Below are 26,824 nucleotides of genomic sequence, written 5' to 3'. Positions count from 1 at the left end.
CGATGTGTGACGTAAGAGCTCAGTCCATTTTCAATGCAAAGTTTAAAGAGGGTTAAGGTAAAATAATATGTGCCCTCAAGCACAATAGTTTGTTATTGTTTTTCTCAGGTACTGGTGTAAAATTTTGTAGGCTGTGTGTATTCTGTTGGGTTGGATTCCTTGTAATGACTTGTTCTGGCATATTTTTCACGGGTAGTTTGTGGTGTCTTTGTACATGTCACAACCGCATTCATGCATTTCCTGCTGGTTTAAACCAGACTGGCTCATCTAGGTCAAAGGATTATTACAAACGGCAAATTTGTAATATTTATAAATGTTAAAAATTAAACATTAAAAATGATGGTTTGGAATTAAAAATTCAGACGGCTTAGTACATAAACAGGCCTATTCAAAGTAGGGGTGGGGGGGGGGCACATTTCATTATGATTAGGCCTATTAGATTATATAGCCTACACTCAAAAACCTTTCTCAGACACATGCGTTTCAGTTGTATGACAAATTTCCATCAAATTGTTTTATTTTATTTTTAAAAATGTATTTAAAATAGTGCGCATGCTATACACTCAAAATAAATGTACAGTATAAATATATTTGTAGGCTATCAGATTTACAAAGATCTGGAAATCCCAAAGCACGTTACATCGGTCCTCCTTCAGAGTGTCACACGGAGGATGAATGGAGCGCCCCGAGAGGATCTTCGTTTAGGTGCAGCTTGATGATTCACGTGATAAAGCGAAACTGTTCTTTCAAGTCTGCGAAGTAATCGCCTTTCATCACTGTTTAACCTGAAGGGAAAGTCCATGACGCGTGCGCTTTCTATTGACGGTTTCCTTTTCACAGCGTGATGAAATACTTGGAAACAACACGCCATGTGTAAGTCAGACAAACATCGGCACTAAAAAAAGTGCGTTTTTTTTATATTATAGAATAGTGGCAATAATTTGTTAAATAAATAGGGGAGACCGGAGTTAGTAGGCTTTATCTCAGCAACTGTGCAACACAAAATAAAATATTTATTTGAGAATTAAACTTAAACTTCAATATCTTCATAGTTTGCTAGTTGTTGTGTAACAAAGTGGTAGGCTTCCTATTAAACCATAAAGGATAAGGCTGTTTTTTCTCTCTCTCGATGTCTGGCCAGGGCAAGTTGCTATAATGCTATAAATATTATTTACAATATTCAGTGGATAAAATAGCGGTTTGATATTTTTGTGCAGTGGCAGATTTTCTTATGGCAACCTACCCCATGTGTGACCCCATGTGTTGATGTGTGTTCAGTGAATGATAGAAATTGTTTTAGCTAATAGTTTAAAGTATGTGGCTACATAAAATATTCAAAATTCAGAAATATTCACTAGAGTTAAGTGTGACAACTAGCCCCGTTTGACTAGTTTCATATTCATATGTTTATAGGATAAAGTATTAGCAAACATTTTTCTGATGCACGAAAAAGTCACACAAAAAGATGTCTGAAAATAATTGCCACAAGGGGGCAAAACAGGAATGCATGCAGTGAGTGGACATTAATATTTGGTGGTTTATGAGTAACTGAAATGTGGTTTAAGAAAATGTATTAGTAGAAGGAAGCAGTTTGCCATATAATAGGCTGATTGAATTTATTGCTTGCTTCTAAGGCATAGGCTGCTGTTTAAAAAAATGTAAATAAAAAATCCCTCTGTCTCTGCCTTTAGGTTCTCGTTTTATCTTTCACATACTTTCAAAGTTTTAAAGGGTTGAATCATCAGTGGGGAGTTTTTAAACGAGAAATGACATAAGGATTGTGAGATTGAGGAACTGTGATAGTGCACAGCATTGCACACAGCTGTCATAAGACATTCCAGAGCTGCTTGCGAGGAGATGCATGTTGATGCTAGGTGTCCAATAAGACACAGGCTGGACTCCATTAAGAGCACAGCTGCTTTGCCATTTTCGGTCAAAGCACATTCCAAACGAGCAGAGGTTTTGTCCACCGCCCAGTAGCAAACTCTTCTACACGTTGCTACTGATAATAATTTAGCTTAGTTCATTAATGTATAAAAAGTATAACCCAAAAACAAAAAAATATGTTAACACTCGTGTTGATCAAAATCTGTATGACTTTCTTTGTCTTTGTAACATAAAATTACAAAATTTAAAGAATTTTTCAAGTGTTTTTGTCTATACAAAGTCAAAGAGATCCAAAACAACACTAGACTTCACTGAATTTCATTTTATTAACATGAAAAAAGAAGCATTCTTCAAAATATGTATGCTCTGATGTTCCACATAAGACAGAAAGTCATACAGCTTTGGAACAACATAAGGATGAAGTTAATTTTTGTATTAATTGTCCCTTTAATGCATTTAATTACAGACTTGGCTTGAAATGCTGGTTCATTTTGTACCAAGAAGGTGTGGTTGACTTACTGATGAAGGGAGAAAAACACACTTTTAAGCATTTAAGAAACATTTAACATTTAAGAAAGCATTTAATAATTGGCCCAGTCTACGTAAGTGTTTGATATAAAATGTAAAAAAAAAAAAAAAAAAAACACAGCTGTTATAATTATTTAGTTGGTAAAGTTGTATGATGCAAATGTAAAAAACAAACAAAAAAAAAAAGAGTAAAAAAAAGATTGTCTTCATGCCAAAATCTATTTTCACATACTAGTCCTTATACTTTTAGTTTGAATCTTACTGTACTTCCAAAACAGAATACAAGGCAGTGGGATGGGAGTCAGAAATACATCTAAACATGGCAATGATGCTGCAAAGTTCAAGGATTGATAAGGATATCTACAAATCGCTTTTTACAGGGTGTGCAAACATTTCTCTTCCTCTGGCCTTTCCCCTATCCAAGGGGTCTTCCTCCATACACACGGACAGAGACAATTGTGTACAACATACACTGTATTTCTCTGCAGCTGACCGTGTTTTGTGTGATTTCCCAGACCACACCTTCAGAGGGGTCATTTCTTCCTTTACATGCCTCTGAGTGCAGTGGACTGCCAAGATTTTCTTTTTTACAGAACAATTCCTTTTTTGGTGCGACAAGGCTGCGCGTACTGCAGAAGGGGAAGGGGAAAGCGAGCTCTTTCCTTGAATGAGGACAACCTAGCAGAAAATGGCCTAAACTGAGACAGACGCATTCTGCGAGTTTGTTTACTTGAGAATAATCCCGAACTGAGTTCTTCCCAAGAATGTATACAAAAAGAAATAGCACAGGTCAGACCTGCCTAAAGTGAACTGGTGTTGCATCACAGGCTGCTTTCGTTTCTTTAGGCTGTCATCCGTGTGAACTTTCCATTTAAATTGAATACATTTGTTCACTGTTACTCTGTTATTTAATCAAAAGCATTCCATTGAGTTTTTACATTGTAGGTTTGAGCCAGAATGTCACGTGATCCAACGGCAGATAGAAAGAAATTAAACAACTGAAACTGTCATAGTAATTAGTGTCTAAGAAACGAAAGTCCCTTAAAGCTCTAATGATAGGGCAGTGGTTCTCAAACTTTTTACACCAAGTACCACCTCAGAAAATATTTGGCTTTCCAAGTACCACCATTATGACCAACATTAAAATGCAGTACCACTATGCACAGTTAAAAACAACAACAACAATAAAAACAATCCGTTTTATTCCTAATTAAAATATTTATTATTGTCAGCCTCTTAAAACATTGTAAATACACAGTTTGAACATTAACACTGCACTGTGCTTACAATTAAATAAAAAACTTAATTAAATTAAAATATATTGTACTTAAAAGTTAAATAAAAACTGTACTGTACTTAAAAGTTTAAAAACGGTACTTAAAGATTAAATGAAAATGTACCGTACTTAACATTTATGTACAGTAACTTACAGTTTTTATTTAACTTTTAAGTAGCTACAATACATTTTCATTTATTCTTTAAGTACAGTACATTTTTTATTTAACTTTTAAATAAAAAAAGTACTTGATTAAAAAGAAAAAAATAACACAAGCTGAATGTGTAGCTAAAGTAACGACAATCAGGCCGCAAAAGCCAGCTGAAAACGCCCAGCTCTGAGCGCTTGAACGGCGAACGCGACCAGTATAAAAGCCTCGTCAGTTTGGGAAGGTGCGCGCGCAGCCAGCGGAGACGGGCGAAAGTATAAATTCAACTTGAGAGGGCAGCGTATTTTAGTTTTGTTTTTTCAGTTGAGACGCTGTGGTTGCTATGATATGGAATATCCGCTGAAGTAATATGGTAGACGCATCGCGAATGAAATATTCTCCAAGCACTATTTTTCATAACAATATTATGGTACTCCGGAGGGTGTGACGGTATTAGTCCCGCCCCTCCTCCGCTGTGATTGGTTAGCTGACTAAAAAGTGACAGTGATGACCGCTAAGTTTTTACCCAAACTTAACTTAGCGCCCGAGTGCTCAGCATGAAAAAGACGCTCCCATTTAAAACAATTTTAAAAAAATTGTTAGCCTTGGGCAAAAAACAAAACAAAAAACGCTTTGGTGGACACGCAGCCTAATTTATATTTAATTTAGAGATTCCTCTGCATACCACTAGAGGAAGCTCACGTACCACTAGTCGTACGCGTACCACACTTTGAGAACCTGATATAGAGCTTCATGAGTGTATTTTTAGCATTTCAGGAGTCAACAGGCAAGGCAACTGGTTGGTTGATTAAAGGGGTAGTTCACCCCAAAATGAAAATTCTGTCATTAATTACTCACCCTCGTGTCGTTCCAAACCCGTAAGACCTTCGTTCATCTTCGGAACACAAATTAAGATGTTTTTGATGAAATCGGAGAGCTATCTGACCCTCCATAGACAGCAACACAACTGAAACGTTCCCAGGTCCAGAAATGTAGTAAATACATCGGTTAAACAGTCCATGGGACATCAGTGGCTCAAATTCAGTTTTGTGATGCTACCAGAATACTTTTTTTGTGCAAAGAAAACAAAAATAACATAATTTACCTAACCATTCTTCTCCCCCGAGGTACGTAGTCTGCCATTTTAGAGAGTATCGCAACGCATATGCACACTTTCCCCGAAGCGTAAACAATGCTTAATACGCAGATTACGTTAATGCGTGCACTTTCCCCCCGAATGTAAACAACACTGATTACCTCAAATGCGTTCTTGGGTACTCTCCAAAATGGCTGAAGATATAACTCTGGGGAGAAGAATGGTTGAGTAAATTATGTTATTTTTGTTTTCTTTGCACAAAAAAAGTATTCTCGTAGCATCGCAAAACTGAATTTGAGCCACTGATGTCACATGGACTGTTTTACAGATTTATTTACTACGTTTCTGGACCTGGAAACATTTCAGTTGTGTTGCTGTCTATGGAGGGTCAGATAGCTCTCCGATTTCATCAAAAACATCTTAATTTGTGTTCTGAAGATGAACGAAGGTCTTACGGGTTTAGAACGACATGAGGGTGAGTAATTAATGACAGAATTTTCATTTTGGGGTGAACTAACCCTTTAAATATCTCTATTGGTCTACTTCCTTCTGTAACTAGATCTTATCTTGTATTTATCTTATTTTTTGTCACCTTAATGTAGGACTCAGTACACTGTATAAAAGAAAAAAAAAAAAAAAAAAACTTTTCAAAGTTATAAATAAAACAAAGATTATTGGAAGATCAGATCAGAATTTCATGTTTAATTCAATGTGTTACTTGTCATTTTTTTTGTAATTAATAGCAGTTTCTGAGTTAAAATTTGTTGCACCAAACAAATACTGTAGGTCCAAACAAGATTTCTCAGGCTGAAAATTTTGTCAGCATTAATTTTCCAGAAGATGATGATTCAAAATAAAAACAGACCATAAAAGAGCTGCTATCATTCTCCAATAAGATTCATACATTTTCTGTGATTTCATCTTCTGTCATTAGACACATCTTTCTTGAGAAAACAAATCTGATTTCCTCTACATAGGACTTTTTAGCACTGATTGTCATGCTTTAGTTTACTGCTCTTCTTGTGTTCTTTTCCTTAAAATGGGTTTTTGTAGTTTACACAACCCCACAGAAATCTTTTTAGAAGGCCTGTTGTCACAGTTGAAGCTTGTGAGTTGGTGCCACACACATTCATGTTATCTATCTTTTTTGTTTTGTTTAGTTTTGTTTTGTTGTAAATACTTTTATTCAGTAATAATGCAAAATAATCACAATTATGTTACAAAAGATTTCCATTTTTTATTCTATTAATCAAAGAATCCTATAAAAAGTGTATCACGGTTTCCACAAAAATACTAAACAACTATTTTCAACATTGATAATATCAAGAAATTTTAGCTTTGCCATCACATGAATAAATTGCATTTTAAGATATATTTAAAATAGAGAGTTCTTTCAAAAACATTGCCAACTCTTACTGACCCCAAACTGCTCAACAGAAAGAAGTAACCTAAAAAGGGTACCACTTTTTGTGGCATTTTTACTACATGTTACTTTGAACTTTCCCACTCCCAAGTGCTTGTAGAGTGTGACCTAACCCCGTAATGACGTGATCTCAGCTCTTCTTTCTCTGTTTCAGGTGCGGGCTGTGATATGTGTCTGTAGTAGAGCAGGGCAGCTCTGTGTTTATGTTCCTGCATGGTGAGGTACCCAAAATTTCCAAGGAGAAAAAAAAAGGAAAAGTGCCATTGGAATGCCCTGAGTGATGAGGCAGGAGGCCGCCCTGCTGCCTCCCGGATTGGAGTGTTTTCTCCCAGTCATCCCTATAAGGCTTTAGTGGAGCGAGGCTACCGATCTGAGTGCAGCCCAGGCTCCTTGTTTGGGATGTGGGAGGGTGCAGTGAGCAGGGATGGGAACTACATAAGTACACCACAAGTCAGTGAGTGGTACACCATCACCAAGTGGCTAAATCCCCCCCCCGGCCCAGCACTGTCAGGGTAAGTGTCATTCATCTCGCCTCACACCACTCACATCCTCTCTCTTTTTGTCTCTCGATCTCCATCTCTTTCTGTCCATCCGGCTTTGTGCTTTGCAAGAGTTACCTGATGCTGATAGACTCAAATGAGGTTTTGTCAAGCTTTAAGCACTTGAACTTGAAACATGTTGAAACTGTTGTTTAGAAAAATGATTTCTGCACAAGTGTAAGCTGCTTTTATAGTGTTTTGAGTGTTTTGTGAGAATAGATTAATCTTAATTTAAATTAATATTATTGTGTATTGAGAGGTGTTTCCAAGGATTAGCACAGTGGAATGATTTTCTTTTTGCAGATTTACCAATCAAAGGATAGTACTGAACGTGTTTATGTTTAAGAGGAACTAATATGCACATATATGTCAAAGTCATCTTTATTTTAGCATCTGTAATGTGATTGTATGATGATGCTGATTGTTAAAGGCTGTGAGTTGACAGTGAAGACTTAGAATTTAGGACAAGTGTGGAAGCCCATTTGATTTGTGAGGTTTATGACTAAATATGGTTCTTCTGGACCACTGACCCATCCCCTATTTTCCTCACCCACTCTCTTTTTTTATAAAGTACTGTAGACAGGCAGAGACAGAGGGAGGGAGAGACCAAAGAGAGACATGCTTCTCCATCATTTCCAAATTAGGAAGTTTTCCCATGGTGCACTCAGTAAGGGCTGCAGGATGGACTTAAAGGAGATGTGTGTGTGTGTGTGTGTGTGTGTGTGTGTGTGTACACACATTTTCCTTAAGTTTCACCAAAGTTTTAACGATATTTAAACCAATTCTGTTTTTCCTTAATGCTTTCCCCCAAAAGAAGAAGAAAAAGCATGAATCAGTTTATGAATGGACTTACCTGGTACACCTTACATTCTTTGCAGTATTCCTTTTCACGTTTTTTTATCTGCATTTGAACGTCTACTGTCAGTGTTTTAAATGTTAACTGTACGCACCAAGGGTCTGAGAGTAACGCAATTTCAATTCTCTGTATGTATGTGCCGTACATGTGGAAGAATTGACAATAAAGCAGACTTGACTTGACTTGACTTCAGTGGGTGTGCACACAAACTCCCGCCTACACACGTACACGGTTATTTCAAATGAAGTACACATACCATTGACTTCTGTTTTTATATTAAGCCAATTATAATGACTAATGACTATTCTTACCCTAAAAGAAAACTTTTAAATTTTTGCAATAACGTGTATTTATTTAATTTAGAAATACTTTTTCCAATTTAGGACAGATCCAAAATGTCTCTTAAAGGGGATTTAGCTTCTTTCTTGGATCCATTTTTTCCCCATACTGTAGCTAAATATCGCTCATGCTTGACATTAGCTATTACACTTCAAGACAAATTGCTCATAAGTATGTATACAGTATAGCATTAATAATGAACTTTCTTGTAGTGATTGTCTCCTGTAGGAGTAAGGAAGGAAATCGGAGCTGAAAATGTGTGACGACGAGGAAAGCACTGCCCTTGTGTGTGACAATGGATCAGGACTGTGTAAGGCAGGCTTCGCCGGGGATGATGCTCCCAGAGCGGTGTTCCCCTCCATAGTGGGTCGTCCCAGACACCAGGTGAGCATCCTTCAACACACCACTAGGGGCGATAAGCACTGCAGTCACTCACAGGCAACATCAATGAATACATTTTAAAGGAAACAGCAACATAAAATGTATTTTAGTATATTTGTCTTGATCTGCTTCCAAATGGTTTGTGGAAAGGTTGACTACAGCCCCGATTGTCTGCATTGTACAAGATTATAAAGACAGAATTAACTAGAACTTACTCTCACTTTTCTGGGGGTTGTTTATTGTATGACTTCTGTGTGACCAGTTTTGCGTTTTCTTTAGGGAGTGATGGTGGGAATGGGGCAGAAAGATAGTTATGTTGGTGATGAGGCGCAAAGCAAAAGGGGAATCCTGACCCTCAAGTACCCTATCGAGCACGGCATCATCACAAACTGGGACGACATGGAAAAAGTAAGCAGATCTTATCATCAAGCCAATAGACATCAAACCAAAACAATATGAGTGCGAATAAGGAGGAACTGTAAACAGTCTACCAAAAATATCTCTTATCTCTCCATGAACATGCCTTATTGTGCTTCATGCTTAAATTTATCCTCTGTGATATTTCCATAATACATTTCCATATTACATAAAATAGGCAGCATTTGCTATGCGTCAGATGCACCTACATCACCTCTAGTCTCGACACATCCATTCTCTACACCTACGTCTATCAAAAGCATTTTTCCAAATAACTCCAGCTATTCCCACTAATGATTCACGCTGTAACGATGTCCCGCATTTCATGCCACATGGTGTTATCATTCAACACATGTACGCAACAGATGGTATTATTCACTATCTGTCTTGGCCCACGCAGGACCTCCTGATTGTGATCTGTTTGTTAAACTGTAATTATGAGAATCAGCTTTCACTCTCTACACAAAGTGATTCATTTGCCCATCTATTATACTAATTGTGCATTTCATGTGACAGTGGTTTGTTCATTAATGTCCATTGTTTATGTTCACCAGATCTGGCATCACTCTTTCTACAATGAGCTCCGTGTGGCTCCAGAGGAGCACCCCACTCTGCTGACAGAAGCCCCTCTCAATCCCAAAGCCAACAGGGAAAAGATGACCCAGGTTTGAGCTGAATTCAAGGTCGATTAAGAAAGTTGATCTGTAGTATATAAAACAGACAAGCATTTGCTTTAACTCCACCAAACCTCATTTAAGCCTTCAGGGTCTTGAGATGTTATCAGGTACGCCTACAGCAGTATCACCAGACAGAGGGTGAATTCACTTGTGTGCGGTATTTTAGAACAAAAGCCTTTTGTCAGTGATACAGTTATACAGAAAGAACATAAAAATAAACTATTGTGATTAACATTATTTTGCACAACATAAATTACACAGTGCCAAACCACAAATGTTCAATGTAAGTAATTATTTAACTGCTGCGATTGTCAGTAGTAAAAATAAAAAACCCACTGTGGCTTTGGTAGTAGAAGAAAATTCCCCCACGGTGGCTTCAAAATGCATGTTTGCTGTATATCTAGGTTGTAGAATAAAATATGAAAGTTGATTCATGTAAACCAAAGACCTTATTGACCTTATATTTCATTTATAATTAAAAATAATAAAAAAAAAAAAATCCTAGGCAATTCCCAGGGGCACAAAATTCAATTAAATGTCACACGATTCTTCAAAAATCCTTGTAATATGCTGATTTGGTCCTCAAGAAACATTTCTTCTTCATACGCAGGAGTCAAAAACAGATGAAAACAGATGATACATTTTTTTCATGATCCTTTGATGACTAAAAAGTTCAAAGGAGCAATATTTATTTTAAAGGTAATCTTTTGTATCATTAGAAATGTCTTTACTTTCACTTTTGATTATTTGAAAAAATTATAATATTGATTAATAATAAAAAAATAATAATAATTACCAGAGGGCAGTAGTTATGATATGTTCAGATTACTTCAAACTGGCAACTTGTCTATTCAAACTGATCATCAACAAAATTCATACAGTTTGTCATTTGTTTAGGGAAACAGCTACACTAGTTGTGCTGTTTTTGATTACCTAAAAATAACAGCTAATTTGTTTGTAATATTTAGACTGGTCATGTTGTATGTTTGTTTTTGCGTGCAGAGAGTGATGACAATTCTATAAAAAGACACTTTTATACAGTATACACATAGAGTGAGTCAATCCATTGGGATTGTCAAAAAGAAGATTAATCAGAAAATCAATATTTTTACTGTTCAGTAAAACCAAAAGCACTTGGTTGATTGTTGGCTCTGTTAGTAAACACAGTGCTGGTCTCACTTTGCAGATCATGTTTGAGACCTTCAATGTTCCAGCCATGTATGTAGCTATCCAAGCCGTGCTGTCCCTCTATGCTTCTGGACGTACAACAGGTCAGTTTACCTGTCAAACAGGTCATAGCTCACATGTGACTTATGCTGCTGTGCATTACCAAGCACTTTATTCTTGTTGAACAGGCATCGTCCTTGACTCTGGTGATGGTGTCACCCACAACGTGCCCATTTATGAGGGCTACGCTCTTCCGCATGCCATTATGCGTTTGGACTTGGCCGGCCGTGATCTCACTGACTACCTCATGAAGATCCTAACTGAACGAGGCTACTCATTCGTCACCACTGGTGAGTTTGGACATGTAGAGAACCCGCATAATGATTTGAAATATATTTCTTTTTTTATTTAAAGATTTATGGCTAAAACAAGAAACTACTGACAATGGGATAGGGGAAAAAAGCTTAATATGTGTTCTAATTAGTATCATTTAAATATTTCAGTTTAACAAATTACTATTCTCATGTGTCTTGTATAGCTGAAAGAGAAATTGTCCGAGACATCAAAGAGAAGTTGTGCTATGTGGCGCTGGATTTTGAGAATGAGATGGCCACTGCAGCCTCTTCCTCATCCCTGGAGAAGAGCTATGAGCTTCCCGATGGACAGGTCATCACCATTGGCAATGAGAGGTTCCGCTGCCCTGAGACACTCTTCCAGCCGTCCTTCATTGGTGATATCTCATTCCTCTTTCTTCACTTCTCTTTTCAAATGATGGATTCAGAGCACGATGGTATAAATGCATTGATTTGCGCTTATTGTTAGGAATGGAATCTGCTGGCATCCATGAAACCACTTACAACAGCATCATGAAATGCGACATTGATATCCGTAAGGACCTGTATGCCAACAACGTGTTGTCTGGTGGTACCACCATGTACCCTGGCATTGCAGACAGGATGCAGAAGGAGATCACCGCTTTGGCCCCCAGCACCATGAAGATCAAGGTCAGCACAGGCAGATTATGTATATCTGATTGGATCATTAATAAGTACCATCGCAGTTTCTCATTTAACCGTGGTTATTGTTAACTTATCAAAAAAAGTCAAGTCAATTCACCCTTATTTATATAGCACTTTATACAGTGAATATTGTTTCAAAGCAGCTTTACAGTAATAAACAGGACAATGCTGTTTTAATAACGAGATCAATTCAAATTCTTCTGCAAAGCAGCTCTAAAAAACATACTGTCAATAACTTTATTAATTATGAAACAAGCTCATTTCAGCTATAAGCAGCTTTACAGAAGGCCACAATGTTGTTATTCAGCTCAATTCAGTTCAGTGTTGGTTTAATTCAGTTCAATGAAAGCGTTGATGTTATATTCATTAGTTATGAAACAAATTCAACAATAAAAACTGGTTTAAAAACATTAACTGAAATAGAATATTTGAAAAAACTTATTTCAGCTTGTTGCCAAAGAAACAGTTTAAGTTGAAGTACTAAAATAGCTAAAACTGAAATAAAAATGAATGAAAATTATATAGACATAATTACTAAAGTTCTACCTAAATTAAAATGAAAACAGAAAATAAAGTAAAAACTAGTATAAATTATTAACTATATCAACAATACTAAAAGTCCACTGCTTCTACCTTGTCAGATAATCGCCCCACCTGAGCGCAAGTACTCGGTTTGGATTGGCGGCTCCATCCTGGCCTCCCTCTCCACCTTCCAGCAGATGTGGATAAGCAAGCAGGAGTATGACGAGGCCGGGCCATCCATCGTGCATCGCAAGTGCTTCTAAAGGACACCTCCAACTCCCTCCCGTTCCCCTAATTCTGCTATTGCTTCATAGCTTGTAAACTGTGAACGTACCCTTTACTTCCCTCTATTGCTTTGTCTTTGCACTGCCCGCATCTGTTTGAATGTTTTGATTTAATTATGCCATGACAATATAGTGTTGTTCTCAATGGGTTAAAAAGCTTGATTGTGCTACCAACACGAAATAGTTGGGAGATTCCTTGGGGTAGTGAGAATCCAGAGATGAGGAGAGGGTGTCGAGGAACAGGGCTCATTCTCCCTTTTGTGTTCAAATGCTACGAGGTAACACAACTGCATGTCAGCTATCAGGCAGTCTGTATGGATATCATATGATAACTCCATGAAGGAATAAAGCTCTGCAATAATAAACTGTGTTTCACTTCTTTTGTTTCTGCCACAAATTACACAGCTCAGGAGTAATATTTGCCAAATACAAATGATCTAAATTATATATATTTTTTTATTAATCATTTTAAGAAGTATAAATAATTCTATATACTTGCAGTCACTGTGATTTAGTTAAAACTTTCGTATACACAGGGTTTCATGATCATGGAAAACCTGGAAATATTTAAAATGATGAATTTCAGGCCTGAAAAACTGATGTAAATGAATAAAATTTTAAAAGGTAGATCTAGTTGATCTCTATAATCTTTAATCAGCTTGTGCTTTTGAGTGAAAGTTCTGTTCAAGGAAACTACTATTCTTTGTATCTATCAGTGTCATCAAAATGCTTATTATTTTAAAATGGGAAGATGTTAATTTAATGAAATGTTTAATTAAATGTCATCAACAATCAAATGCACATCATGATATGTTGAAGCATGTATGAGCAATAATTAACCTGTGATGAATCATGCTAATTTTTGCTTCTCATTTCATCACTATATGCATCTGTTAGCTTGGGAAGGTGATGAAGTTTCCCACTCTAAATCAGTTACAGATAATAAAAAAATAAACATTGTCATGCTGTTTCAAAGCAGAGGCTGTTTTGCTTTTATTAAGAAATGCGCTGAGGAAAAAATGGTGCTTGTACATAATCATTGTACTCTCTTGAGCACAAGACCCACAACAGCACAGCACATCTCAGTGGAGCCACTGGCACACAGCCACACACTGACGAAACAACCCAATGCCACATTGTACAAGAAAAACAAGTTATAGTCAACACTCTCTGAACTGCATCAATCAGTTCACAATTTATCATAAATTGAATTTCATCTTCCGCTGGTGATAAAAAGTTTCTTTCTCAAACCATAAACACAGAGGAGACAAAAATCAAGTTGTTAAAATGAGGGAATGTAACCCTGAGATCAGTGCATTCACGGCCCTCTGGTAACGTCTCTTAGGTTTCTTTGCTTATTCGGTTACGGGAACTTTAGTGTGGTCTAAAGAGATCCCAATCTTGTTTATACTTTTCAAGAGTCAGTTCCCTTGTAATTAGATCCACATTGGAAATAATGCTGAAGCTGGAAATTAAAACAGCTCACTGGCCAACGTCATATTGCATCATTAGGCTGAAGTTGGAAAAGACAGAAATCCTTTAGCCTGAAATTATCTGAACTGACTGTATATACAAAGAATAATTATTAACCATCCAACCACAAAAATGATAGTAATACCTAGAAAGGCCTAGAAATTACTCTTGTAGCAATTAATTTTATTTTTGTACTGGCAGCATACACAAAACTAGAAAATTCAGTTAGGTTTAAAAAGAAACTTAATTTCTTCAGTGTATATTCAGTGTTAGAATGAGAACTGCAAGTGATATCACTGGATATCAAAAGGCAAATCACACACACACACACACACACAACTTCCTTTTAAAATGTCCTGAAATCAATTCACATTGCAGCAGCTTCATACTATAGTATGCCTTGATAAAGGACACCCCCTTGAGGTCAAAGACAACACAAAATCTTTGAAAAACACCTGGCCACGAACAAAAAGCGCATGATGACCTAAAAAACATAAAACACCATTGGAACATCTCAGTAACTTCACTAAACCTGCTCACAGCAAACTGTGTAGCAGAGGGATTCTGTTTCACAGTACCTTTTTGTAAAATAAATAAATACAAAAAAGCCTTCAAGTAAAGAAAGATATAAATATTCTCAATGGTTTGCCGATACTGAAATATTTCCTCTCTTCCTCTGTCACCTGAGGTCCAGAACTGTCGTTTTCGAGTCCTTCACCACAACATGCTTGCAAATCTGCAAATAGAAAAAAAATTATGTTTCACTTCTCTAAAGGTGTTTCTAGTTTGATATCAACATTTGATATAACATTTGAAACAGAAGGCACATATAGCTGTTGATTTTCATATTCACAGAAGGAACTGAGGGTTCTTACAGTGAACAGAGGAGGGTCTTTAGAGTGGGGGTGAAAACCTTTCAATCTGCATCCAGCCACTTCTCCCATTCCAGCACTGGTGAGTCGAAACACTCCCGTGCTGAAGAAGCAAAATGACACACATATTAAATGATCTCAATGATAGTAAAAATAAATAAATAAAAAATTATATTCATAGTCTAATGTGAGTCATTCGTTAAATTTATTTGAGTTCATTCAATGTTTTTTAACAACCAAAATACTGAAATGATTCATGGACGTTTAAATGATAAACAATTGTTAAACAATCAAACATCTACTGTTAAAAAATAAATTAATCTGCATTAATTTGATGTAGCACTTTAGAGGCAGATGAAAAAAAAAGCCTTTAGGTGGTGTGAATTCAATGGAGGGTGTGGGAGTTCTGTAAGTGTTATACTCACTCATTGTGTTTAGGTGCACAAACAATAGCGATGGCCTCAGGTAGCATGAGCTGATAAGAGCTGTGTGTGTGTAGATCCACGCTGGAGAGGAACGCCGTCTGTGTCGGGTGTGTCTATGAGCCAAAAAATATTCAAATTAACATTTAGTAGTCTTTGTTCTTATGTGTCACGGTTTGGTTTCTGTTTAGTTCCCTGTTTTGCCCATATTTGGTTTTCCCAGTCATTAGTTAATTATCTATCATCCCCATCACCTGTGTTTGATTAATTATCTCGTTTGTGCCTTTGTCCCAATCCCTTTAAAGGTCCTGAGTTCTCCACATGGTTTTGTCCGATCTTAAGTTAACCAGTGTCATAAGTGTGTTGATGCTGTTAAATAAAGAAGACTCCTTTTGTTTACTCCTTCGTTGTGCGGATTTATTGCTACAACCACCAGACCATAACAGAAGATCGGACCGTTACCGAAGACATGATGAGGAGGAGGTTAGTTTTGGTTCCCCGGAAGGGAGCTCCGGAGATCCTCGGCTCGCTTCCTCCGTACGCCGCGAGCTTTTGGTTTCCGGCCGCGGCGAAGAGGATTCCGCCTACCGCAAAGGCGATGATGATTCCGCCCGCGGCGAAGAGGATACCGCTGCAAGTGGCGATGAACGTTACGCCGTCCGCGGCGAAGATGGTTCCGCCGCCTACTACAGCTCACCCCGAGCCGCCGAGGGAGGAAATTCAGGTGCCGGTGCGAATACTGATAGTGTATGAGGGAATGTCTTGGACTCCAGTGCCTGCTCCTCGCCAGTGCCCTCCAGTGCCTGCTCCTCGCAAGTACTCTCCTGCGTCTCCGCTGGTCCCGCCCAGCTCTCCTTCGTCTCCGCTGGTTCCGTCCAGCTCCGCGCCTCCCGTGCGCCCTCAAATGTCCGCGCTGCAAGAGCGTCCTCCTGCGTCTCCGCTGGTCCCGTCCAGCTCTCCTTCGTCTCCGCTGGTTCTGTCCAGCTCCGCACCTCCCGTGCGCCCCCAAGAGTCCGCTCCTCCAGAGCACTCCACAGAGTCTGCTCCTTCCGTTGGGCCCCTAGAGGGGAACATCCCCCAAAAACATTTGGGGAGGGGGGCAATATAGTCTCTGCCTGTGTGGCCGGGCCAAGGGCCAAGGCCACTGAGCTCCCTGATCCACCTTGGGCTCCCAAAAGAATTATACCGCCATGGCCATCCAAGTTCCCTGACCTGCCAGGGCGTCCCGAGTCTCCTGATCCACCATGGCTCCCCGAGTCTCCAGTCCCGCCATGGCCGTCCAGGCTCCCTGATCCGCCATGGCATCCCGTGTCGCCGGATCCGCCATGGCATCCCGTGTCGCCGGATCCACCATGGCCTCCCGAGTCTCCAGTCCCGCCATGGCTCCCCGAGTCTCCAGTCCCGCCATGGCCGTCCAGGCTCCCTGATCCGCCATGGCATCCCGTGTCGCCGGATCCGCCATGGCCTCCCGAGTCTCCAGGTCCGCCCTGGAGGCTTCCCTTGTCTCCTCCCTGTCCTGGTCCTGGTCCAGCTCCAGCCTCCAGGGCGCACCCCCCCCCCACGATGTTACTGTTACGGTGCGGGACGCACCTTCCGGGAGGGGGGGCGATATCTGTCACGGTTTGGTTTCTGTTTAGTTCCCCGTTTTGCCCATATTTGGCTTTCCCAGTCATTAGTCAATTATCTATCATCCCCATCACCTGTGTTTGATTAATTATCTCGTTTGTGCCTTTGTCCCAATCCCTTTAAAGGTCCTGAGTTCTCCACATGGTTTTGTCCGATCTTAAGTTAACCAATATCATAAGTGTGTTGATGCTGTTAAATAAAGAAGACTCCTTTTGTTTACTCCTTCGTTGTGCGGATTTATTGCTACAATCATCAGACCATAATATTATGCAGCCATGAAATAATTGACCGTGAAAAATTATCACCAGTTGACCTGGAGACAAAGAATAAAATTTCAGTGAATTGTTAAACAGTTTCCATGGTGATCCTTAGCCCCATCATGTTTGATTATTCAAATAATAAATTAATACAGTTGGGTACAGAATCAGTTTAAGTACATGGTCTGCCACTTTACCATTTTGTATTTGTATATGTTTATTTTTCCTGTGGTGACAAAGCTCAGTGTTAAGCAGCCATTGCTCCAGTCTTCAGTGTCACATGATCCTTTAGAAATCATTATAACATGCTGATTTGGTGCCAAAGAAACATTTTTTTTTTACTAATATCAGTTCAATGAACAATATTTTTTAAACAGAAATGTTGTGTAACATTATACATTTCTTACATCTTTACTGAATAAAATAATGAATTCATACATATACGTATATACAGTATATATAAAAATCTAACTGACCCCAAACAATTGAACAGTAGTGTATATACACCACTAGCCTACTTTAAAGGTTTCATTTAAAAATGACCAGGCATAATTTTTTTGCATTTTGTCTACAAATTTTGGAGTAGGGGTTCAACGGATCACAAAACTCACGGTTTGGATAATATTATGGATTAGATCATTCCTTTAAAATATTACGTAAAGATCATTTTAGTTGCTTTTGGGAAATGCACCCCTGGTCCTTACGGATCACAGACCAACTATGATTCCTTGAATCCCTATTTTGGAGGGTACACTCTTATTACAAGCAAAAAGTATAATCAAATTAGCCAAAATATTCTCAAAATGAAAACACAAGAGGATTAGGATGTGAACAATGGCTGCTCAAAATCTGTGAAAATATGTGGCATTTTCTGCAGGCTCAGATTCTGTGTGGGTCTAAAAAAAATTGGTCACAGCAAGATTTTCACCTGCCAAAGGTGTGAAAAAAAAGGTGCACAGCTCTAATTTTAGAAAATACGTGACAAGCTGGAAAAGAGAGACACCTACATGGATCCAGCCTAGGGTCAGAAGGTTATGATGGTCCTGATAGCTGAACAGCTCTTCCACGTTCTCCATGTCACAGTAGTCAGGGCCAGCGGACTGCTTGGGGACGATCACATGGGTCAGCACAAACTCATTGTGCGTCTGCGGGAGAACAAAACAGATTTTATCACATCATATCACGAGGTCACAGCGTCCCACAATCACACTATGCATCCTCTGACACAAACCGAACAAAAAGACCAATTCATTCTATATGGGAGCTGAGTAACAGCTAGGGGTCGCTAAAGATTTATAAGGAGTCGCCAAACTCACTCTAGATTGAGGGTTAGTCACAGGGATGCAACAGTTACAGTTTGAAGAAAAATACCCAAATGTTAAAATTTCCATTTAGTATTTTAATTATTATTAAACTATTCAAAAAATTAATCACTGTCCAACATTACCAAAGTTTGCAACAGTCTTATGCAGTATGCAGAGTTTTGTTTTGTGTGAAAATATGAAGGAAGGCAGTGGAAGGTTTTACAGAGGGAAATTACATGAACATTTTTAATTGGTTGATGGAAAATAAGCTAATTTGCATTCAAAAAATCTAAACAATTTGGATAATAAAGAATCAAGAATTATTAACAGAGTAGAAAAAAATACATATAATCATTCAGCATTTCTTTAAAATGGTTTTAAGTCTGAAATGAGAAGTTTATCATTTTATAATCCATTTTTGTCAAAATTAGATAACGTTATTTTTCAAATTTAAAATCCAGCCATCAATGTTAATATCGTTATTTTAGATTTTCCGCTGTTGTTGCAATTATTAAAAACTTAAAATCATTAAAAATGTTGAATATTAAAATAGGGGTCCCCTGGAAAAAAGATGGGAATGACTGCCATAGAGGACTGTGGGACAGACAGTTAAAGCAAGTGATGAAATTGCCTTCCTCTCAGCGTTTTTCATCTCTGATTTGTCTGAGGTTGAGGGTTTTTCCTCTTTGTACAATTTCTGCAAGATTCAGATGGATTGCAGGTGGTTGGTGAATAAGACACTGAAATTCTTTTGTGGTGAAAGTATGAGGAAGTCCACTACCACACCTAATATTTACAAGGATTGTGGAACACCGAAGCTCCTAGTTTTACAGTGAATGAGAAAGGCAGTATAGAACTAGCCAAAATATAAGCACAATTGAGCTTTAACACTCCACAAACCATTTACACTCACTCCAGGAAAGAATTAGGAAAAATCAGCAAATTCATGAACAAAATAAATCTCCACCCACAAAGAGGAGGTAGGCTCCTGCTGAGGCCTTACCAGTTTTCCACAGAGAACTCCACACGTCTCAATTCCTCTCGCCGTGTTACTGTCAGCCAGCAGAAGGAACCTGTAAGTCAAGTCTCGTGGGATTAAAACCTGCCTCAGGCCTTCGACACGCTGATCTAGAAACACACAAGAACATACTGTAATACTGCAAACAACACAAGTAAAACATAATGTACTAATGCAAAATAAACCCCTTCAGGATCATTAAAAGCTTTCTTTCTAGCATTCTGAAGTGGTTTATTTTGCGATAACGACTATCTGACTGTACATTATCCCTGTTATTAGGGCTACTAACCTAATAAATACACTACCGATCAAAATTAAGCTTTTTATTCAGGCATGGTGCATTAAATTGATCAAAGATGTAAAGTCTTTGTAATCCTCATTTGTAAGTCGCTTTGGATAAAAGCGTCTGCTAAATGACTAAATGTAAATGTAAATGTAAAGACATATACAGTACAACACAACAAACGACTTCAATTTTAAATACATTTTTATGTTGAACTTTCTATCCATCAAAGAATCCTGAAAAAATGTATCAGTTTCACACAAAAGTATTAAGCGCAACTGTGTTCAACATTTTTTGAGCACCAAATCAGCCTGTTAGAATGAATTTCTGAAGACTGGAGTCAAGACTGAAAGTAATAGTTTGCAATCACCGGAATAAATGACATTTTAAAATATAACATTTCAAATTGTAATAATATTTGATAATAGTACTGTTTTTAATGTACTTTTTTATTGTACAAATAAATGCAGCCTTGGTGAGCATACGATAAATTCTTTTTACAAAATTTACCCCAAACTTTTAAATGGCAGTGTAAAAACATTAACATGAATTGTTTGATTATATACGAATATATACCTAGCAATGTGCAGTTTAACAATTAAAAAAACACAACTGAATAATCAGAGAGCTGGGTAATAAATTACTAAAATTATTAACAGGCAAATATGAGCTAGATGAGGGCACTCACTTTTTACAGCTGCTAAGGTGGCTGCCGGTTTGGGGACAGGGGCCGCTGGTTTGTTATGATTGGGGTCAAGGCGCACATGGTTCCTTGGGGTCTGGGATAAACAGGACCCGTCGGTTTGTTCAGGCACTTTGGGGACAGCCTCATCCCTGCGACTGGCCAGCTCTTGTCTACGCAGTTGGTCCTCGAAGTAGCGGAACTGCTCGGACTCGATTTGCATCTTCCTGAGCTGTGCTACACGTTGCCGTTCCTCCTCCAACATAGACATCTTTTGCAGTCGTTCACTACACATGTCAACAGCCATGGCTTGAGCCTGCAAAAACATTCACACATCATGATTAATATTTACAATAAATGAAATGAATCTGAAATTTTATTAACAGGTAATTTCATCAGCAGAGAATGAGAAGTACTCTGTCGAATGTACCTGACTCTTCAGATATTCACTGTGTTCTTTGCTGTATTTCTCATGGAGAAGTCTCTTCAATTGGTCCTTTCGTGGAAAGGCCACTTCCTGCAATTTCTGAACATAATGAACAGGTAATGGACAAGCATTAGGGGTTGTGTTACAAACAGCAAGAGTACCAGATCAATATGCGCTAAAGCTTTCAGGGACATAATGATTTTTTTAAAAGTTCGGAATAGAGATACTTAAACCAATTACTCATTTTTTTTTAAATTCAGGGACCATAAGCACACATTAAGATCGTTAGGTTAAAGACCCCGTGAAATAAAAATGTGAGTTTTGTGGCTTTTAGCCACTGTCTATTTTACCTCCAAAAACTAGTGAATAGATGACTGCACTGCAGTTGTTAGTTCAGTATAAACCTGTAGAATAGGAATTCCTCTATAGCAATACTACTTGCCATCAACTAGCAGTAGCAACAAGCAATTCATGACTGACCTATACCTCAGACTATTAGTTTGAAAAAAAAGGACACAATCTTTGATATATGTCACATCGTAACTTCAAATACATTGCCATAAAACAAGGCACAATGAAAGCTTTGAAACATCCATGATAAAAAATAAATGGTTACACTTTATTTTAAGATGTCCTTGTTACAGTGTAATTATACATTTAAGTAATATTAATTAAACATGTGTACTTACTATATGGTTACGGTTAGGATTAGAGTTTGGCTTCTAGGGTCACTTGCATGTAACTGCACAATTTATTGTTATACTAATAGTAAGTACATGTAACGTGTAACAATGACACCTTAAAATAAAGTGTTCCCAAAATAAATAAATACTGTTTTAATCAGACTATTTCTCTTAAACAATGATTGATACATCAGGTGACTAGGAAGAACCTTTTGACTGAAGTTAGTTTCATGTCACTATGCTGAAATGAAAGCAGAACATGTGCCCACACAAGGCAAACCCACCATGTGAGCAGCTGGGAGCCTGACAATTCCTCGAGCCAAGGTAATTGAGCATGACACTAATCAGATTTACAGTGGGCTGAGAGCCACAGGGCTCCATTAGTTCCAATGAGTAACATGCCAGGGACTTACCTTCATTATCACTTGTTTCTCAGGGACGTTGCACTGCTGATAGTCCCTGTGACTGGGGAGTTTCTCAACAAATAAACTGCACAAGAGTGAAATAGGAAAATAAAGTTGAGGACTGATTGCCATGGATTAGAAAATAGACATTTCATGACAGGTCTGAAGACAAAACAAATATGGGCCAAGATGCTGGGATAGTCTCCAGCATTCCTGTGACCCTAAATACTGAAGGTATTAAATACTAAATACCAGTAGTGATATTAAATAAAATGGATAATAAAACATACGTTATGAACTTGTTGTAGAGGACAAAGGCATTCTCCAGACTGCCCTCCTCTAGATAAACTGCTGCCATACGCTCCATCTCTACGCCAGAGCGGAAGTAGCGTCTCGGGGCGATGTCTTCATTTATTTCAATGTTATAGCCCATTTTGCTGAGGGCCCGCACACGCTCGACCGCTGGCAGAGTAATGTCAGTGTGATCTGGCTCGGCCGCTAACTTCTTCTGCAAACGGAGAGGACAACAAAAACCATGAGAATACAGAGCAGTGACCTAATGCGCAAGAGTTTTACTAAACTACGAAATACTATTGCTGATAAAAACATACAGCGATGTTATTTTGGACAATTTAGCCCTCTATTCTAAATATTTTTTTCCTTATATAGCCTATTTTGCATGCTGAAATTTTTCTAGATGTCTGACAGGCGTCAATCTGATGAGCTATTTTCTAGCTCCGCTAAATAAAATTGCTCTAGATAGGCAAACTGAACTAGGATCGGTCCCCATACACCAGAGGCACAGAACATTTGGTCCCAGAGACATCACAGGCCTCTGATAAACACAACATAAGCTCTGTTCATCACCCAGCTTGAGCGAACCGGAACACCCAGCAGCACCCACGCTGAGTTCACTTCCAGCTCTCATACTAATGACTAAACAGAGCCTCTGTTTTAGGGTCACTGAAAAGAGTGGGCGTCTTATCAACATGCAGCAGGACATTTATGTACTCCAACGAGGGACTGCCGAGTTGTTACACTTGTTGGACATGACAGCTTGCTAAACTTTTGAACAGTATGGGCACAAAAATCTGCAAATGTTGGTGTGGAGCCACATTAAAAATCTCTGCGCTATTGTTGGAGAATAGGATTCTGGGTGGCAAGAATAAGAAGCCTATGTTTGATCACACATTCACGAAGAGGGGAAGTGAAGTGTGAAGGGGGCTGCATCCGTTCCTTCCCTCTCGCCCACTCCAGGATGGAGGGATCTGAATGACGGAGCAGCTGCAATGGGAATACTAATGGCAGTGAGTCAGAGGAAGCCATTCTGTCCCTGTGACCCACCTCCAAGTAATATCAGCTGCCCCCCATCCCCCCACCCCCCACACAACGCCACTCACCAGTGTGCTGAAACTGAAGCCCTGGTCCATGGTGAGTTTACAACGTTGGCTGGCAGGCTTCAATCCTCCCTATGCATATATCTGTCATCTCCCAAGACGATTCCGAGCTGAGGAGCAAGAAACATCATATCTGGTATTACAGCAGTGCTATTAAGAGGCCGCTGGGTCGATACAGTCTTTGTTTTCAGTTCCTCAACACTAGCTTTGGCTACAACTCTATGCTGTAGAATTCCTAGCCTATTCTTCCTAATCTATTAACACGGTTACCTTGGCCTGTATATTTCCATGGGGATTATCGAATATAATTCACCATCTCGGTCCAAATAACACGGTTATTTGTTCCAGAATCTGTGTTACAGTTGCTATGATATCTTGTTACCATGCAGCAAAATATGGTGACTCATGGATATCTTCAGCTGTGAAAAAAAATCCTTGGTGAGCTTTTTCATTTTGCACAAAGCTGGGTACATATTGGACTGTTTCAATCTCTTTTACTATTTGAAAGCTGAGTACAGCAAATTGCAAATTAACAAATGGAAAAACTATCATCACCATAGAATAAATTGTTCTGATTAACAAAGCCATGGCAATTTAAAGTACACTGCAATCTTATTTTAACAGTGCATCTAAAGGACATGTGATAGATTTAACACTGAGCAATCTCTGATCATTAGAGCCTTGCATAATGTCAATTTGCATTTGATTATAAAATAAGCAGCAGAGATTATATGGATATAATAGATGTGTATTCATTTTCAGGTAATGCTTAAGTAGTACATAATGACTCGATTTCACATGTCTCAATACTAGCAAAAGGATTTTAAGCTTCATAAATGGTTAAAAAAAGCCAAAAATACCAAAACATTTTTTAGAAAAATACAAATAATGGGATGTTTTATAGACTGAAATAATAGCTCTCCCAGACAGCTGAAGTCTAAAGAGGGTTTATACAGTAAAAACACAAGCGTTTTCAAGGAGGGATGAACGGTTCTTCAACATATTTTAAGATCCAGGTAAATCAAACCACAGTCCACATCTGCAAACATGTTCGTGCTATGTAAAAATATAATCTTTACGACTGTGTCTCAAACAATGTCTAACGATTAAATTATTAACATAATGACTGTTTCTACTGTTACAATATTCCTGAAATGTATTGTAAAAGTTTATGAAGAACTCATTCCTCATTCAGGCTCTAATATAATATGTATATATATGTATTTGTAATTAAATACATTATTTTAACAGTGATGACTCTAGGTAAAAGTAATAATACACTAAAGTAACTTTTTTATACTTTCCAATCTCCTCTGATTCATGACTTGTAACTTCTGCTTTTCTCTGTCACTATAAACTTATGATACAAATGTATTTTATATGATGAACATCTAAAGTGCTCAAAATTGGAGCTCCTCCAAAAAACAATCAATATCAGACGTCAAGCCAAAATCCTACAGCACATATATGATCATCATAATCATACAGATCATACTAATAATATGACTTTATCAGTAAACCAGTCACAATGATCAGGTCAGTGATACCCACCTGACAAGATTACAACAATTTCGATATAAACATTAAATAGTAAAAAACAGTAATGATCACAGGTCTAAATTAAGATTTTAAGAATTAAATGTATAAATACAATAAAATCCTCACCTGTAGGTGAAGAGCTGCTGTGATCCCATGCTCCACATTCCTACAATCGTCACATGTGGCACATGCTAGAATTCAGCTCGAAAACAGACAGCTCGCGTAAATAAAAGAGCAGGTTTTTTTATTATTGTCTAAAACTCTCGGGCTTTTGCCTTTGTGCCTCATGGAAGCTTTGTTCTTTTGGCATGGATATGCGCGCAAGGCTAAAATGGCTGATTGCTGTCTTTCAGAGCGAATAACCCTGCGATGTCAGATGGTTCGCCCGGAGCTCTGCGAGTCAGATAAATGCTGCTGTAGCAGCGGTGCTTTTGCTGGCTATGTATCAAAACCTCACCAGCAGCCTATCTAGTCAGCATCCGGATTCTTCTCTGATGCCCAAACGCTAGATTTGAGCCGCAACCACTGTGACAGCTAAAGAGGGTGGGAATGACTGGACGTCTGTAAAGGTAGATGCATATCATGACATTTACAAGCTTTTACTTGCATAAACAGATAACGTTAGACACTCTCAGACATTACATTATTCTCAAGCATTGACCAGTTACAGAGTCTATAATTCACATTCTAAAGACACTGCAGCCTAACACGTTCTTCTCGAATTGTTTGCATTTATTTTGTGAATTTTTTACGCCACACAGAAAAAAACTGATTGTTTGTATATTTTTATCCACCAGATGGGGCACTCCTCCGAATTGCCATATTACATCTGCCTACCAGGACTACTGATTCTATCTATAAGACAAAGAAAATCTCTTAAAATAATAAACATAGGCTACGTGTAAACCAAAGCCCGTTTTTGCAAAAGTTGAGTAAAAGTATGATTCTGTAAATCATAACAAACTACGGAAGTTCTAAGCGGCCATGCATTATTATAATTTTTCTGTCTTGTTTTCTCGTGATCACGACTTAATTTTCTCGTGATCTCGACATAACGAAAGTTGTTTTGTCGTTATCACGACTTAATTTTCTGTATTCGGCATGAGAAAATGCTATAGAAGCAGCATCATCGCAGCATCATGGATGATCGCTTATACTTTGATCAGGCACTCACTCAAACTGAAATAGCTCTGTGTCTGTCAGTGATTGACGACTTACACATAAGTGTTCGACACTTGAGAAGGAGGCTGTCGGGTCTGCAACTTTATCGTCGAAGAAAATATAGCGACCCTGATTTTCTCACGATAGCTACAATTACGTCGTGAGAAAACGGTTTTTACGTTGAGATCAACAACTTTCGTTATGTCGAGATAATGACAAAACAACTTTCGTTATGTCGAGATCACGAGAAAATTAAGTCGTGATAACGACAAAACAACTTTCGTTATATCACGAGAAAACAAGACAGAAAAATTATAATAATGCATGGGCGCTTAGAACTTCCATAACAAACAGTGCTGCAATCCCTTGTGAAAAAGAAGTGCACTTAAGTATACTTTTATAAAGTGTACTTATACTAATATACTTTAAAAGAACACACATAAGTGCAAATTAAATGTCATTTTCGACGCTTAAATACATTGCATTTGTAATTAACTTCAAATGCATCACATTTTAAAGTGATATTAAATGCAATAAGTTGAACTTTCGAGTAACTTTTTAAACCACTTAAGTGGTATTTTTTAGTACATTTTTATATGTACTTTCATAACTGTTTCTAGTGTCTTTAAAATATAGTTTAGTGTACTACTAATGTACTGACAAGCAATGTTAACTAAAATGTACTTTTATGTCAGTTAACAATACACTTAAGCATGA

At 38.1% G+C, this 26,824-nt stretch overlaps 2 protein-coding genes across 2 annotated transcripts; one reads left to right on the top strand and one right to left on the bottom strand.

Annotated features, from left to right (window-relative positions):
- Window positions 1–638: 638 nt before the first annotated feature.
- Window positions 639–12,922, top strand: acta2 (actin alpha 2, smooth muscle). The gene is made up of 10 exons (XM_079389581.1): window positions 639–873; window positions 6,513–6,870; window positions 8,305–8,476; window positions 8,753–8,881; window positions 9,445–9,555; window positions 10,754–10,838; window positions 10,923–11,084; window positions 11,273–11,464; window positions 11,557–11,738; window positions 12,395–12,922. Exons 3-10 carry the CDS (start codon window positions 8,348–8,350, stop codon window positions 12,536–12,538), a joined length of 1,134 nt encoding a protein of 377 aa, XP_079245707.1. The 5' UTR covers window positions 639–873; window positions 6,513–6,870; window positions 8,305–8,347; the 3' UTR covers window positions 12,539–12,922.
- Window positions 12,923–13,523: 601 nt separating this feature from the next.
- On the bottom strand, window positions 13,524–25,687 carry stambpl1 (STAM binding protein-like 1). Its single transcript, XM_079389854.1, has 11 exons — window positions 25,073–25,687; window positions 23,411–23,517; window positions 22,301–22,518; window positions 22,020–22,095; window positions 20,927–21,022; window positions 20,503–20,812; window positions 19,517–19,641; window positions 18,217–18,354; window positions 15,330–15,442; window positions 14,908–15,007; window positions 13,524–14,768 (listed from the first exon to the last, which is right to left on the bottom strand). Exons 2-11 carry the CDS (start codon window positions 23,438–23,440, stop codon window positions 14,712–14,714), a joined length of 1,263 nt encoding a protein of 420 aa, XP_079245980.1. The 5' UTR covers window positions 23,441–23,517; window positions 25,073–25,687; the 3' UTR covers window positions 13,524–14,711.
- Between the last annotated feature and the right edge of the window lie 1,137 nt (window positions 25,688–26,824).

This window comes from Barbus barbus (genome assembly GCF_936440315.1).
Source record: "Barbus barbus genome assembly, chromosome: 32".
NCBI lineage: Eukaryota > Metazoa > Chordata > Actinopteri > Cypriniformes > Cyprinidae > Barbus > Barbus barbus.
This window is presented reverse-complemented; position numbering and strand designations above follow the sequence as displayed.

Coding starts and splice junctions, on each gene's coding strand:
- stambpl1 (XM_079389854.1), bottom strand. CDS start 23,440: ATGGACCAGGGCTTCAGTTTCAGCACACTG. Junction 21,023..22,019: donor AGAAACAAGTGATAATGAAG/GTAAGTCCCTGG, acceptor CATTATGTTCAG/AAATTGCAGGAAGTGGCCTT. Junction 20,813..20,926: donor GTGAATATCTGAAGAGTCAG/GTACATTCGACA, acceptor ATGTTTTTGCAG/GCTCAAGCCATGGCTGTTGA.
- acta2 (XM_079389581.1), top strand. CDS start 8,348: ATGTGTGACGACGAGGAAAGCACTGCCCTTGTGTGTGACAATGGATCA. Junction 8,477..8,752: donor TGGGTCGTCCCAGACACCAG/GTGAGCATCCTT, acceptor CGTTTTCTTTAG/GGAGTGATGGTGGGAATGGG. Junction 11,739..12,394: donor CCAGCACCATGAAGATCAAG/GTCAGCACAGGC, acceptor CTACCTTGTCAG/ATAATCGCCCCACCTGAGCG.